Source organism: Vulpes vulpes, chromosome 5 (assembly GCF_048418805.1).
Source record: "Vulpes vulpes isolate BD-2025 chromosome 5, VulVul3, whole genome shotgun sequence".
Lineage (NCBI taxonomy): Eukaryota > Metazoa > Chordata > Mammalia > Carnivora > Canidae > Vulpes > Vulpes vulpes.
In genome coordinates, this window is record NC_132784.1 from 81,432,682 (window position 1) to 81,448,369 (window position 15,688).

Genomic DNA, 15,688 nt, shown 5'->3' on the forward strand with positions numbered 1-15,688 from the left:
ATGCTGTCTTCTGGCAGGAAAAGATAAAACTGGCTGATACAAATGAGTCACCGTACTCGCTATAATTAACAGTGATGCAAGAGCCAGATGCGAACGAAGCAGGGCCTCAGGACTCAACTTTTCGGCAGCCCAAACTTTGAGCTGCTGCACAGAGTCTCTCCCTGGTGAGGGGCTGAGCTGCCGGTGTGCTCAGGATACTTTTTCAATGAAGAAATGAAACCTGGATGCATGCACACTCCAAGCTACTGGAGCTGGGAGGGGCGGCACCAAATCCATCTCCTTATTTACACCCGAAAGACCATACACCAGAACCAGAGAGAGAGTTTATAGTTTATACATAATGCTTTTACATTTGCTTTTACACTCGGCTGCCCTGGAAAGTCTAAGTAGTTTTCGGCCTGCTGAGCTGATTTATGGCAACTACAGCTGACAACTCAGTTGGGCTAGGTGTTCAGCCTATGGCCTCCTGATTGCACTACGTATCTGTGAACTTTCCAGAAAAGACCAGTTACCACTAGCATCCCTATTCTCTTTTGCTGGAGCTGGAATAACAAGTGATACAAGGAGAGCCTGACTAAAATAAACCCTCAAACACGCTTCCCACCATGCCGGCCACAAACCCAGCTGACCACAGCATGAACACGATCCCTTTATGATGCCGGCGGCTTCCAGGATGGGTAACTGCGCCTCCTGAGTTTCGACAGAGAGAAACAGCTAGGAGTCAGGACCTGGAGAGACTACACTAGTGATCTTCGACGTCCGGTAGCATCTTTTTTACCTATTTAAGAGAGTCTCAACTGTTCTTGAGATTTGAACACAATACAGCTGATACAACCTTGCCACTTTCCTTTTGAATAGACTTTAATTGAGAGTGAAGTGAAAAATGCAGGTTACATTTTTAGTGTTATCATTGATACGTTGTAAGATCAACACCAAAACAGTGATGCATCTAACATTTATACATTTCCTAATTTTAGTTGTCAAAGAGCAAATCATTATCAGATATATATATTTACATAATAATTTCAAGCAACAGTAAATAATAAACACCCTCCTTTAAGCACACACATGCACACGCACGCACGCGCACATACACACACACACACACACACACACCCAACCATCTTTAAACAATGGATTTCCTCACACTAGTGAGTCTCATTTTGTCACATACACCGGTAGACTCAGAGTTACTTAAGAACAGTCTTATCAATGGACATCCTGGACCAGCCCAATTTTCTTCTAGAATCACTTTAATTTTTACAACTTGAAGCCACATAACCAGCATGGTCAGTACACTCTAAGGACACCCCAGATGATAAAAATGAATTCCACTTCTTTTGTGTGAGGACATATGCACGTCTCTGAAGATGCATGTGATTTACAACTCAAAAAAAGTCGAAAATACCACCAAAATCTCAGCTTTTCAAACACAGTTTCTTAACAGCACTGTGCTAAATGTTAACACCGAATTAGCTGAACGGAAGGATTCTTCTCGATATCTCTACAGAGGTACTGGTTAGTCCTGATGCTTTCTTCAGCTGCTTGGAACGCACAAGTTTTCAAAGCTGCCTGGTGGTGCTACATCCTGCCTTCCAGGTTAGCAGCCTGCCTAACCTCCGGAATGTCGGATGGGACTCACCCCCAGTGCCTTGCTCTCTGATTTATTTCTTGCTGTTAGTAAATGGAAACCATGACAAAGTTTACATTAGCAGACACATACACATGCCCTGGCCTATAAATATTCTATGATGGAAAATGGTACAATGACTCCATTCCTAGTGAAAAGGAGCATAAAAGGAGAGGGGCTGGGGGAGGGGGGGGGACATGATCCACAATGGCTCTTCTTACAGTGGAAAATCCAGACCAAATGGCAGAGGTGGGCTTTTAACTAACTGGACATCGTTAGCCACTTCTCTCCAGGGCCTTGGAGTCAACTAAAAGCAAGCAAAGCAGAGCCCAACTCCTGCGGGCAAACCTGGTAGGATCCAGTCGTACAGGCATCTTGTCTTGTCTCGGAAGCCGGATGAAGATCACCTGCCATTTTCTTCTTAGAGAGGTGAGTGAGGAGGAATTCTAAAGTCAGATTTGAAAGTAGTTCACACACTGTCCTGCCTGGGACACAGAACTGTCCCCAGGTCGGACCCCCTCAAAGCGCCAGCTGGAGTTTGGTCATGTTTCTCTGGTGCATGTTGTGATGGCGGACTAATTCGTCTGACCGGGCAAACTTTTTCTGACAACTGGGCCACCGACAGCTGAAGGGCTTTTCACCTGTTGACACAATTGCCAGTCAGAGACACTTGCAGCAGAGAGGCCGGGCACAAGTTCAACTATCAAAAGCCTGAGTTAAATCATCCCAAGGCATCCACTCCCGGTTCCCTCTAGCTCTTGCCCTAGGCTCACAAATCGGGCTCATCTCATGGGCAGCCTTGAAATGGAAGCCCCTCTGGGCCCTTAAGGATTACACTACTGTAGAAAGTATAAAATATTCCCTATGTCAGAGGCCTAGGGAAATGGCAGAGAAGGAAAAAGTCTAGTTAATCAGAGTGTCTGGGTAACCGACAGTTCATATGTAACTGAGGGGAAAACACTTGTTTCAACCTTTGCTGTTGGACCATTTTTTTGTGAACTGCATACACGTTTCCCCTCGGCTGTCTTCACAGGGAATTGAGCTTAACTGGGCTGCGGAGAGTCAGGATCATCACCCTGGATATTACTGATTGGTTGTCCTCCAGTATTAGAGCTTGACTGTAACTTTAATATCTCTGTCCGTGTGGATATTCGGGGGGGGGGGGTGCTGGGTATTTTAAAATAATTCACGGATACAAGTTTGCAGGATATTTGCTTCTTTTACCTTCAAGTGTTACTGAGAGCTTAATCCCTGGTTCTAGGTGAGGCATGATTTTCAGATTTTTAACAAGCCTGCCATAAGATCGAGACCTCTCCATCTAAGGAGTTCTCAGAAGTTCCTTCCAAGCCTCGTTCTGGATGAGGAGGATAATTAGCATTTATGAAATGCCTAATTTATGCCCAGCCTTGTTGGGCATCATCTACATACGCTATTTCTTGTGTTCCTTACAACAGCCTTGTAAGAGAAGCGTTGGTATCCCCATTCTAGAGAGGAGGCTAGACAGCTAGTGAGGGCAGACCCAAGCAGGACGTCCATCCAGGTCTATGCCAAAGCCCATGCGCTTGGCATTATCCCGCCTCCGAGGCCTGGCCCTAATGGGAATAGAGGCGTGGCTTTATCCTAAGTAAAAATGCCACAGGAGCCAATCTCTGTACCATCAGGGAGATCTTCCCAGGGTATCGCTGGCCCCCCACTTTGCCTCCTCTGAGAGCTAGTGGTTGGGACAAGCAGGGAGGAATGTCCCAGAGGAGGAGCTATCCCAAGGTCACAAGGGGAGTGACCCAAGATAAGTAAAAGGGTCTGCCAGTGACAAGGGCCATTTTGCGCATACACAGGTATGTCCGGTGTTGGAGGATGAGGGGGGTGGGACACCAGGCACGATAACTTTCTCACCAAGTTGAGCTCAGGACTAAGAAAAAGAAGAAACTGGGCAGCCTGGGTGGCTCAGCGGTTTAGCGCCGCCTTCAGCCCAGGGTGTGATCCTGGGGACCCAGGATCAAGTCCCATGTCAGGCTCCCTGCATGGAGCCTGCTTCTCCCTCTGCCTGTGTCTCTGCCTGTCTCTTTGTGTCTCTCATGAATAAATAAAATCTTTTAAAAAATAAAAAAATAAAAAGAAGAAACACCAGAGGCACCTGAGTAGGGCAAAAGAGATGCCTGTCTCACCAACTCTGGGGCACAGGTGCCTTGGCCCTGTCTGTAAACGCAGCCTATTTGGGCTGAGTCTGCAACTGCACGGGGGCTGGTGACCTCATGTTTTCCTTCACCTCCTGCTCACTGTTCCTCTGCTCTTCCCAATCTGGCTCCTGGCCCCCCACCTCCACCCCCAGCCGTGCTGTCAAAGGTCACCTTCTAATGGACTAAGCCCAACCCCTTCTCCTGGTGGTCATCACTTTCCTCAGTGTCTTGGTGGCACTCAGCTTTCCTGACCTTGGCTCTCTTCCTGATTCCTATCCTCCCTGGGCTGTGAGACGAACCTAGGTGCGCTCTCTCTCTCTCTCTCTCTCTCTCAAGAAGGAAGGCTGTGGGACACGGTGGGCTGGGAACAGAAGGAATTGGGTTTGCTACTTACAAGCTTTGGGACTGTAAACAAGTCATTTCATCACCTCAGTCTCCTCATCTCAGAAATGGGGATAAAACATGCCTACCCTTTTTTTACAAGGATGTCACAAAGAGACAGCGAGATAACCCTAAGCCTCCTTCTAAAGGTAGAAAATACACAACAAAGGTGGTGCCATTTTCATTATGAATCACACCAGGCTTGTGAAGAAGCAAGAAACTTCCAGCGACCAGTAAATAAATGTCCTATTCCCCTGTCTATACGAGTACAAAGGAAATAATATCCATCTGCTGATACGAGTCTAGCAGACACCATGTCTGCTCTGGGGACATCAACTTTTAGCACAGCAAGGATTCAAGGTCTCTGAAAATAGTGTCATGAAATGTGAGCTCTCCAAAAAATAAGTATTTGGCTTGCGAGAATTTCTGCTGTTTTTCTGTAAGGTTGATTATCATATCAAAACTGAGTGACACAGTGTGAGGGAGCCAACTGGGAACAGCAGGGACCTAGCTCATCTCTTCCTTTCAAACTTGACACTCACAGTAAGAGTTCTTTTCACACGTCCCTCCTCCAGCTTTATGGTTCCCCCCACCAATCTATTCTGAAACAATATTATTTAAAGATAGCCATGCCCTGTTCTTTCTCCCCACCCACTCTAAAGCCTGCTCAGAACTTCTACACTAGTCTTTTTTCCCATCTCTCTCATCACAAACAACTTCATTCAACAACATTTTTTTAAAAAAATAATGAAAAATAAATGTGAAGAAAAGTTTACGCACTTGTTTTACCTGTATGAGTCCTGGTGTGGGTCTTCAGGTGGTCAGACCGGGAGAACTTTCGCTGACAAGTTTTACACTGGAATGGTTTCACACCTAAATGGACAGAGAAGGTCTAGCCGCAGCCCTAACAATGTGGGAGCATAACGAGGCCCACAGGGCCAGCTTCCTGGTGGCCGGAGGAGCCGGACGTTTCCAGGCACCTGTGACGATGTCTGCCTCACCCGCAGGTTTCCCCAACACCCCAGGCCTGGCACAAACCACCTGATGCTGCAGTGTAATCACTGAAGACCTGCTTCTGTCTGGGGAACAACTCTTCCCTAACCACAAACATCCAGCTTCCCACCAGTCTCAGCTGTGTCCAAGACTGAAAAAGTGAATCACACCCTACAAACTGGATTGTGTTCTCCACCACCCTGTTATTTACCGCTACTATTGTATCATCAGCAAATTGCTAGCGGGATCCCACTGTTCTGCGGTTTGCAGGAGAAACAGGGGATGTTTCCTTTCCTTTCTTTCTTTCTTTTTTCTTCTTTCCCTTAAGAAAAGGAAAATCTCCGGAGATTGGGGGGGGGGGGGGGGGGAGGCACGATTATCGGGAAAAGCTAAGCAAATGGCTAACCCTCTCACATCCATATTCAACCACAAAGAGAATCATGAAATCAAGTGCGACCCAAGAGAATGTACTGGCAGCAATGAGAAGCGAGCCTACAAACCTGTGTGTCTCCTTTGGTGTCTTTTGAGCTGGTCTGAACGAGAAAACCTTCGTTCACAGTCCTTGAAGTCACACTGGTACGGTTTCTCACCTTGGGGAAGACACATATTCCATTTGAAAATGATGCCAGAAATGGGGATCTCATTAAAGGCGAGCTCTCCTCCTGGGACCGTGGGATCCCCAAACGCCTAAGGCACTCTGGCAGACCTTGTCAGGGTGGTGCTGCCGACAGCAACGTGAGGCTAAGGGCCCTCCTGTGCGCAGGCTCCTGGCCAGTGGGCGTACAAGAGAGGACTGGGTGGATGAGGATGGTCCCTAACCTCTGGGTTGTGAGTAGACGGGAGCTCAGGTTCTGAAGTCTGACACTAGGGTCACATCCAGCTCTGCCACTTAAAGCTCTGGGCAGGTGCCATTTCCTTATTGAGAAATGGGGCCCCAAATCTCACAACTTCAAAGGATTTACGAACAGACGAAACCAGGCCATCCACATTAAGGGCTTAGCCCAGCGTCTGGCACAGAGGCACTGCTCCAAAAACACTGGTAGAGAATCTTTAGACAAATAATAAACCAAAGAAGTCTTAACTCTCAAACAGAGTTGGGAGGCAATTCTGGGATGGATACGCCTTGGAGCTGGCCCCATGAAATAAGTGTCCAGCGTTCCATGGTGTAAAGATGTGGTGTTCTCTGCTACTGACTTCTCATCCCTGAATCAAGCATAAACAGCGCCATGGTTGTGAGACACTCAAGTTAAACCAGGAACCAAAGTAGTTAGGAAGGTTTTGGTATCCCTTTATCCGAGAGTAGTCAGGAGTGGGATTACACAACTTTCTGCCTCAGAATGGAGAAGCCCCACCCCTGTGCTTGCTGGAGAAAGTTCAGCCATGAGTGCAACTGAGCAACCTTGGGCCTTCCCACCTTCTTATGAGAACTCTGAGTCACCAGTATTCTGGGATGGAGAGCAAACTATTTGGGGCCAGTTGTTCTTTCTGCTGCAGGGCATTCCCTAGTTGCCTTTCCGGCCTCATACCCTCCTCTATTTCCCTGATAAATCTGTATTCCCGCTATACCAGAGCTCAGCATTCCCAAAACTGCCTTGCAGTTCGCTCACAACAAATGCCCTTTGTCCCTATCTCCACATTTTCCTCCCACAAAAAAAGTCTACTGTATGTCTCTCACCAATGCCACCTGCTTCCTCTGCATATGCCTTCTTGGACATTTCATGTTCAGACTGAAAGCCCTTCCTTGCCTCAGTACGGAATTTGTTCCGGAATATCTAACATTGTAGGCTACATCCAGGGCTACCTTCCTCCGTGGGCTGGAAAATTCTGAGGGCAGGAGCCTTTCCTTAACATTGTATTTATATCTGGCTCAGTGCCTTACATTCCACCAATCCTACTCGGTCTAATTTCTTTTCTCTGCCTTTCTGCTTCTGCTCCTTCTTTACTTCCTCTACTGCACTCTACCAACCCTTGGATGGTTAGCCAAGCCCTTCCTCCTTCTGGGATGATTTTAGCTTACATTAGCAACTGTTCTCGGCTCCTCCAGCCTCGGGTTTAGTACACTGTCATTACTCTCATGACCCCTTTTCATTTGTATGTATCCTAGCTCCAAAACAGACTATCAACTCTTTGAGAAGGGGGTTTGTGAGTTGGAGTTAAAAGGCATGAATTTGGGCCCTGCTTCCACTATACCCTCTCCACTTGGTAACTGGTCAGTGCCTGAGGATTAAATGAAATAATTCATGTAGATAGTCTGGCAGCTAAGAGATATTTTATATAAAAGTACTTAATAGAATAGTCTTCCTATTATCATACGTAGATAAAAAATGATCGCATTGTTTCAAGAAAAGGGCTGCAGGACTGTGAAATACCAGGCTGCTCTCCTTGTCTTCTGGAAAGAAGAGCTTCTTAAAGCCTCCAGTAGGTCTGCGGGTCTTGGCTATCTTATCCACTGCTTCCCCTTCACACAGAACTCTCCCCCTCACTGCTTGCTAAGTGCCTCTTCTCCATCAAAGGTTTCTAAAACCGTATTTCCTTCGCTGTATTCCCTTGTGTTTCTCCAGCCACAGTTTTACTTTATTATTTTCTTTATAACCTTTACAGACACTTTTCAAAGGATCCCATTTGGGGAACAATGTAAAAATATAATGGGCCCCTAGGTGTCTCATCTTTAGCCTCAAAGCATGTGGTCTACTGAGTGCAAACTCAGGTTTATAGGAGAACTGCATCCTCCAGACACAACAACCTAGCAAAGTTCAACGATCCAGAGAGATCTAAACGTGGCTCGCTCCCCTTTTCAGCTTCTCCAAAGCAAAATAAGCAGTAATAACAAAATAGTAAGGGTAATTATAACAATGAAGCTGTCTTTCCAGTTACCAAAAACAACAACAAATAAACAAACAAACAAAAAAACCCAGCACCAGCTCCCCTGTAGGAAAGCCTGTGTTTTGCACTGCTTCCCTGCAATGGAGACCCAACCACGCTCCCATTCAGTGCCCACAAGGCCAAGAGCAAATATTTGTGAAATGGCTGTTTATACTCAATGTGGCCAACAACCAGACAAGGCCAATTCTCTTTCCTAGAAGAAGGCAGATCTCATGACCTGTGGGAAAATCCAGTTTTCCTTGACACATCCATCATCAAAAATCATCTTTCTTTTTTTAAGATTGAAAACAAAAATTAAAACCAAATCCATTTTCCCATTCCTATCTGGTTGGTTATTAGTAACCCAAGCAGTCCATCCCATTTTTCTTTGGGCCATGTCTCTCCTTAAGTCTTACTGACCTTGCCCATCAATCTCTCAAAACTGTCTGATTACCAAGCTCCCAGAACAGGTCCTCTCTCTTTAGAGATGCTACTAGGATTCTAATAGTTATACCACTGTTTATTCAGACCTATTGACATAGGCTACTATACTGGGTGCTTCACATCTAATGCCTTTAATTTAATTTTATTTATTTATTATTTTTTTAAAGCTTTTATTTATTAATTTATTCATGAGAGACACAGAGAGAGGCAGAGACATAGGCAGAAGGAGAAGCAGGCTCCATGCAGAGAGCCTGATGCAGGACTCGATCCCAGGACCCCAGAATCACGACCTGAGCCAAAGGCAGAGACAACCACTGAGTCACCCAGGGCACCCCTAATTTAATTTGATATTAAAAGTTAATCTAGGGAAGCCCGGGTGGCTCAGCAGTTTAGCGCTGCCTCCAGCCCAGGGCGTGATCCTGGAGACCCAGGATCGAGTCCCACGCTGGGCTCCCTGCATGGAGCCTGCTTCTCCCTCTGCCTGTGTCTCTGCATCTCTCTCTCTCTCTCTCTCTCTCTCTCTCTGTCTCTCATGAATAAATGAATGAAATCTTTTTTAAAAATTAAAAATAAAAGTTAATCTAGTCTTGAGGCGCCTGGGTGGCTCAGTCAGTTTAACTGTCCAACTCTTAATTTCAGCTCAGGTCATGATCTCAGGTGGTGCAATCAAGCCCTACATCAGGCTCCACATTCAGTGTGGAGTCCGCGGGAGATTGTCTCTCTCTCTGCCTCTGCCCCTCCCCGGCTCTTTCTCTCAAAAAAAAAAAAAAAAAGAATCTAGTCTTAATTATGGTTTAAGGCAGGTATTATCACCTCCATTTTCCATGAAACAAAATGAAATCCAGAGAGAGGTTAAGTAACTTGCTCAAGGTCTCACCACTTGATCATGAAGCCAGACTTCTAACACAAGCAAGTCTCTTCAGTTCTGTGGAATTTTCTCTCCACCACTCTCCTCTGCTCTTCCTGAAAACAGTTTACTGAATTCTTTATTAAAGGATGGACAGTCAGGATGCAAAGTTCCCCACAGCCCTTTTTTTTTTTTTTAATCACATCGGCCAGACCTTTCAAAGCATTACCGACTGTCAATCCAAGAAATTTTCCACGTCCTTAGTGGTGTGCCAGGCAGGAGCAGGAGTTCTTGAACCACCTTGCCCAAAGGCCACTGAAAAAGAGGCTGGACGGTGGACACACTTACCAGTGTGCTTCCGGCTGTGCATCTGTAAGTGTGAAAGCTTAAAGTATCTCTTATTGCAGCCCGGGTAAGCACACATGAAGGGACGTTTCTCACTGGTCTCAGATGCTGACCGGACAAGAGTCGGGGCAACTCCAGGCACACGTCGCACATCCTGCAGGCAGAGTGTGAGAGAAATGGAGGCTTTAAGCCACGTGTGAATATTCATGTCAGTCCTAGGGAAAGTGAGCTTTAGAATATACCCAGAGAAAGGATGACAGATATAAGATCTAAAACCACTCCCATCCACACCCCAGATGCCCACAGCAGACATCACCAATGGATGACAGATCAGGACGTTCTATTGTGCAGCACCCCAAAGTCATTACTACTGATCAACCATAGCTGCTACTTCACTGAAATCTGTTTGGGGTTGCTGATCCAGAGGATCTGGAAAAGAACTGCTGGTGACTCCAAGAGCTTCCAAGCCCTCCTGTCTCTCAGCTTCTCCACTTGAGGCAGTGAGGTCTGGAAGTTCCAAGTCCCAGATTCTATTTCCTTCCACTTGGATGCACCAGCACATGAGCTCAGGCCCAATCTGCCATGTGCGGATAAGCCCTTATTAGAGAAAGATATGGGATCCTCAATGAACCCCAAACTGACCAGACTTTCCATATGGGAATAAATGACAATGAAGGAGGGACCCCTGGGAATTGGAGGTTTTCTCTGTGATGGGGCTGAAACCACCAGGGCTAATGGTGTAACCAGTGTAATCGCTTAGTAGTAATGCCAGAAAACATTGTGTCTGCCTTCCGGGCACTTTCCATCCTTCACTGTTGATTCCCTTTATCTTGTGGGAGCGGGTACGTGTATGGTCAGTTCTTTATGACAAGGTACTAAGGGGACACGGTGAGGCAAATTCTCCTTCCTGCTCTCAGGATCAATGACTCATTGATGGGAGAACTGGGAGTGCCCAAGGGGCCACCGAATCCTCCTCAGTCTCTTCCAGATGTGCAAGTCAAGACCGAAGAGCATACCCATGTTTGTGTTAAGACCTGGAACTGCCTCTGAGCTTAGCAGTGTCCCTGCCCTGTGCATCTTCCACACCATGCTTACGTTCTAGATTCTACTTCACACTGCCTGGCACTGTGAGATCTTCTTTGAAGAAAAAGTACTAGAGTGACATACACATTGCTGTTGATAGGCCACAGTGTCTCAAGGAAACGGTGGCAAAATTAAATGGTGAGCCAGCTGTGTTCGATTGTCAGACTCTAGGAGAAAATGAGTAGGTAGTGAAACAACACCTGTGAGGTCTGGAGTCTACCAGCAGCCATGACAGTGAGTCTGACAAGTGGCTTGGTGGAGATGAAGGCAAAAGAAGCTTTTTTCATTTCCTTTAATTCAATCTATATGTGGCACACACAGCAACGGGATATAAAATCGAGTTGTCAGTCAGTCAAGGATCCTGGTGGAAGATGGTATTTTTTGGAGGAGAGACCGGATGACTCTTCATGGTACCTTCATCAGATTTTATATTTCTGTAACCCTCACCTTTATTCTCACCCTTGGAAGGTTTGGGTTGAGGGAGCATGCTGTTCAATCACCACGCTGCTTCTGAAGACATCAATCAGAACCTCTCAGAGCTACCTGCCCCACACATCAGGTGGACACCCGGCTCACACACCACTTATTTCTAGGGTACTGACTATTCTGGTGAAAGTACCACTGGTGTCACTTGTGTTACAGCCACTGAGTCACAAGTCAAAGTCACAAACGCACACCCTTGGTACCTGCGTGTGGTTCTGACCTCCCAAAAAAAGGCTCTGCTGAGGTGGCCTGCTATTGACTTCCCCAAATTCTCCAAAATGTTTACCTTTTCACTTTACTTTCCTCACTCTCCTTGAAGCCCTTCTCCCCCAAACTGTTCACAGCCCTCTGTTTCCCTAAGAAGCAATGCAACATGGTGGTTAAAAACAGGGGTTCTGGGCACGTAGGTGGCTCAGTGGTTGAGCGTCTGCCTTTGGCTCACGTCATGATCCCAGGTCCTGGGGTCGAGTCCCACATCGGGCTTCCCGTGGGGAGCCTGCTTCTCTGTGTCTCTCATGAATAAATAAATCTTAAAAAAAAAAAAAAAGCAAAACAAAAACAGGAGTTCCAGAATCAGACAAGACTTGTGTTTAACCAGCTATGTGATTGTGGAAAAGTCACTCATCTTCTCTGGACTTCAGTTTCCTTGTCCGTAAAATGGACATGATGGACCCACCTGTTAAGATGCACTGAGGACTAACTGGAAAAATAAAATATAGACATGGAAGAAACTTCAGTGCATATTGCTAACTGACAGAGGGCAGTCTGAAGCAGCTGCATGGTGTGTGATTCCAGCCATAGGACATTCTGGTAAAAGGCAAAACTGCAGAGTCAGTAAAAAGATCAGTAGTCCTTTGGAGGAGGTGAGGAGGGGGAGAGAGGTGAATAGGTGGACATGGGCATTTTTGTTTTCCGATTGTGAAACTATTCTGTACTAGAATGTGCAGGTTGATACGTGAAATTATGCATTTAAAGAAAACCCATGGAACTGCACAACACAAGAAATCAACCCTAACGTAAACTATGGACTTTCATTAACAATAATGTATCAAAAAGGAACCTTAGGACAAACTGGTAGTTGTGCTGGCAACTTAACTCTTAAATGATTCAGAAATAAGTTATATATACATAAAGAATAATAAGGTGAACGTGGTAAGCTATTAGCAACGAGGAATCTGAATGCAGGAAGCATGTCTACTATTTTTAGACTTTTCTGTAAATTTGAAATTATTTCAACTTATACTAAAGTTAAAATATAAAGATGAAATATGCATGTTGAGGCAAAAAAGTACAGAGAACATATTAGCTCTACTATTAATTAAATTATCTTGAAATCTGAAAAAAAAACAATAATGTATTAAAAAAGAAAAAGGATCAATACCAGCTTATCATTGTAACAAGTGTAGTATACGGAGGCAAGATTATAACAGGGAGGAGGGGAAAGAGGGGGGATATGGGGAGTCTTTGTATTTTCTGCAGTTTTTCCCTAAACCCAAAACTGATTTAAGAAATTAAATCTGGGGCAGCCTGGGTGGTTCAGCAGTTTAGCACCACCTTCAGCCCAGGGCATGATCCTGAAGACCCGGGATCCAGTCCCACGTCAGGCTCCCTGCGCGGAACCTGCTTCTCCCCCTGCCTGTGTCTCTGCCTCTGTGTGTGTGTGTGTGTGTGTGTCTCTAATGAATAAATAAATAAAATCTTAAAAAAAAAAAAAGAAATTACATCTGTTAAGAGAAAAAGCAAAAAAAAAAAAAAAGAGAAAAAGCCCATATATAAAATTCAGCACAATGCCTGGCATACAGAAAGCGTCCAGCAGCAACAAGGTAGTGCTGTTATTGTCATTATTTATTATTACCAGTGGAACACTTGGCAAGATCAGAGTCAGCTTCGGGCACCTGACGATGCAGACCAAGTCCAGGGTCCGCCCGGGAAGCCAAGGGTCCGGGTCACCCGTTGCAAGAACTGCATGGCCCACCGGGAAAGGTGAATTAAGCGGTGGTTGGGGGAAGGGATGGGATTCCACCAGAAGCTTCTTGGTCTGAGCCAGGGACGTGGCCGTGGTCACAATGACCCACGTGGAGAGGAGGCTGCCCTCTGCCCCGGGTGAAGAGCAGAGGTCCCTATCATCAGAGGGGCCTGTGATGAGGACAGACTTACCTGGCCGAATGGCCATCAGCAAAGAAGCGAAAGGCTGCTGAGAAGGGAAGGAGGCACCGAGATCCCCGCCCAGCGATGCCCCCCGAGGTCTCACCTGAATGCCCCTGAAGACGCCGTGCGTGTGTATTCTGTACTGGGCGCCGCACAGGATGGGCGTTGTGTGGTTGTCACTCTCATACCCTGTGCCGTGGCTGCGAACACAAAGAACGGACAGCAAGGCTCAGAGGGGTCCGCAGGTGCCATCTGGAAATGCGCATCGGCGCCAGAAAGAAGGTCTTTAAAAGGATCATGGGACAACAACAACAGTTGGTTGTCTGCATCCCTCCACAGGGGCTGTTCTGGAAACAGGACCCTGTGCGGGGCAGGGCCACTCAACCCTGGGGTCACCACCATGCAGCCCGCCCTACGCTCAGGTTCTCACTGGCTGGCCTTCTGGGTCTCTGCTCTCTGACAGGCTGGGAAAAGTCACAGGGGCAGGATTTCATCCCCAGCAAGTTGTTTACCCTCTAGCCAGCCGAACTGACAGCTGCGAATATCTCAGGAATGAGCAGATACCTCAAGTTTCACATTAAGTGCAATGGATTTTTGTCGGCACCTCATGACTCAGTTTTTACCAGATAGCACGGAGAAAGTGATGACACAGAAGAAATGTCACATTCTCAGACGTGGGGATTACGCATCTGTGCCCCTGCTCCACTTAACCTACAGATCAGTTTTCCAGATCGACTTAACTCTTTGCAGCCAACCGGTGCCACCACTGGACACTGGATAATCCTACCCAGCGTTAGAGTGACTGGTCCTCTAGCTGGTGCTCAGGTTGATCCTGGACAGCTTGGCGAGAGCTGAGGGATGTGGAACGCTGAAGAGAACACCTCGGAGGTAGTGAATCCTCTAAAAGTATTCTCTCCTTTAGGTAAAAGCTGGTATCTATTCTGCAGTTATTCTACTTCCAAATGAGGCAGAGCAAGGATTCTTATCTGCATGGGAAGCACAGTATAATCGCATCTAGAATCAGCACAGGGAGCTCTTATGAAAAGCCTCCGTAAAATGGTGCAGCTGCTTTGGAAAATGGCAGTTCCTCAAAAGATGAGACCTAAAGTTACAATACGACCCAGAAATCCTACTTCTAGGTATATTCCCAGGAGAAATGAAAACCTGTATCTGCACATCAACTTGTACACATTGTTCATGAGCCAATAAGTGGAACCAACCCAAATGCCCATCAGTTGATGAACGGATGAACAAATTATAGTATATTAATAAAAGGGGACATTATTTGGCAATAAAGAGGTAGGAAGTACTGATACATGATGATGTGGGCAAACCCTGACAACAGGGGACTGAAAGAAGTCGGCCACAGAGGACACACCTACTGTGTGATTCCGTTTAACCGAAACGTCCAGAACGGGCAAACTATGGAGAGACAGAAAGTGGATTGGGGATTGGCTGCTTAGGACCCGGGAAGTTGGGGAAATGGGGGAGTGACTGCTGAGAATGTCCTAAAGTTGTGGGAATGGTCGTACAACTCTGCGAATATATTAAAAACCACTGATCTGTATACTCCAAACTGACAGTATGTGGAATTTATAAAGCTGCTTTACAAAATTAACTCCGGGGAATAATGGGTTCCTTCCATGCACGATTGTTTTTTTGTTTTTTTTTTGGGGGGGGGAGGTTGGTTTGGTTTGGTTTTCTCAAGCCTCCAGGTGTCACTAACTTGCTGTCAGGGCTGAGAACCTCCACCCTCTGCCTCTGTTCCTCTAGAGAGGCCAGGGGTCCCAGTGCAGGAAGCAGGGAGCTTGGCTGCTCAGCCCACTCCATAGTGTGGGGAAACCCTGGGGCCGGCTCCACCTCCCACTTCCCCAGGGGAGACAATTCCTGGAGGGGAAGGCTGTCTGCCAGGACAACTGACATGTCCACAGGTCCCACGGCCACAGCAGCTGTGGGATGCGCCACATTTAATTCTGGCTCCAAGCTTTCTAGAAAGAATTGCCTGTCTCCCTTGCAGAGATCAGTGACAGCAGTTTGGGGAACTCGGTGGCAGTTCTGCTCCCTTTAACCTACTACACTTCGTCTCTACATCCTCCAGGTGATTTTTGATATATCTGGGGGGCAGTGTCCCAAAGAGCCAAGCCAGGGTTAAATGTGCAAAAATTGGGAAGAAATGCCAAATCCAGACAACATCTGCCTCTCTGAACCATAGATGGTACTTGCCGAGAAAGAGGCCATGTCTGCCTTACAATTATGCTACAGAGACAGTGGGGGTGTAAGAGCTGATGACAGTGG

The 15,688-nt window shown here is 46.5% G+C and overlaps 1 protein-coding gene across 7 annotated transcripts in view; it reads right to left on the reverse strand.

The window, feature by feature from the left end:
• Nucleotides 1-848: 848 nt before the first annotated feature.
• Nucleotides 849-15,688, reverse strand: part of WT1 (WT1 transcription factor) — a 49,232-nt gene continuing 34,392 nt past the window's right edge. For 4 of the 7 annotated variants that reach the window (XM_026012938.2, XM_072759069.1, XM_072759070.1 and 1 more), the window contains 5 exons: nt 13,497-13,593; nt 9,683-9,833; nt 5,682-5,771; nt 4,969-5,061; nt 849-2,271 (listed from right to left, as the gene is read on the reverse strand). In XM_026012938.2, the coding sequence (XP_025868723.1) occupies nt 2,150-2,271; nt 4,969-5,061; nt 5,682-5,771; nt 9,683-9,833; nt 13,497-13,593 (553 nt within the window). In that variant the 3' untranslated portion in view covers nt 849-2,149. The remainder of the gene's footprint in view (nt 2,272-4,968; nt 5,062-5,681; nt 5,772-9,682; nt 9,834-13,496; nt 13,594-15,688) is intronic. The other 3 variants (XM_072759067.1, XM_072759068.1, XM_026012937.2) reach the window with 1 other exon arrangement.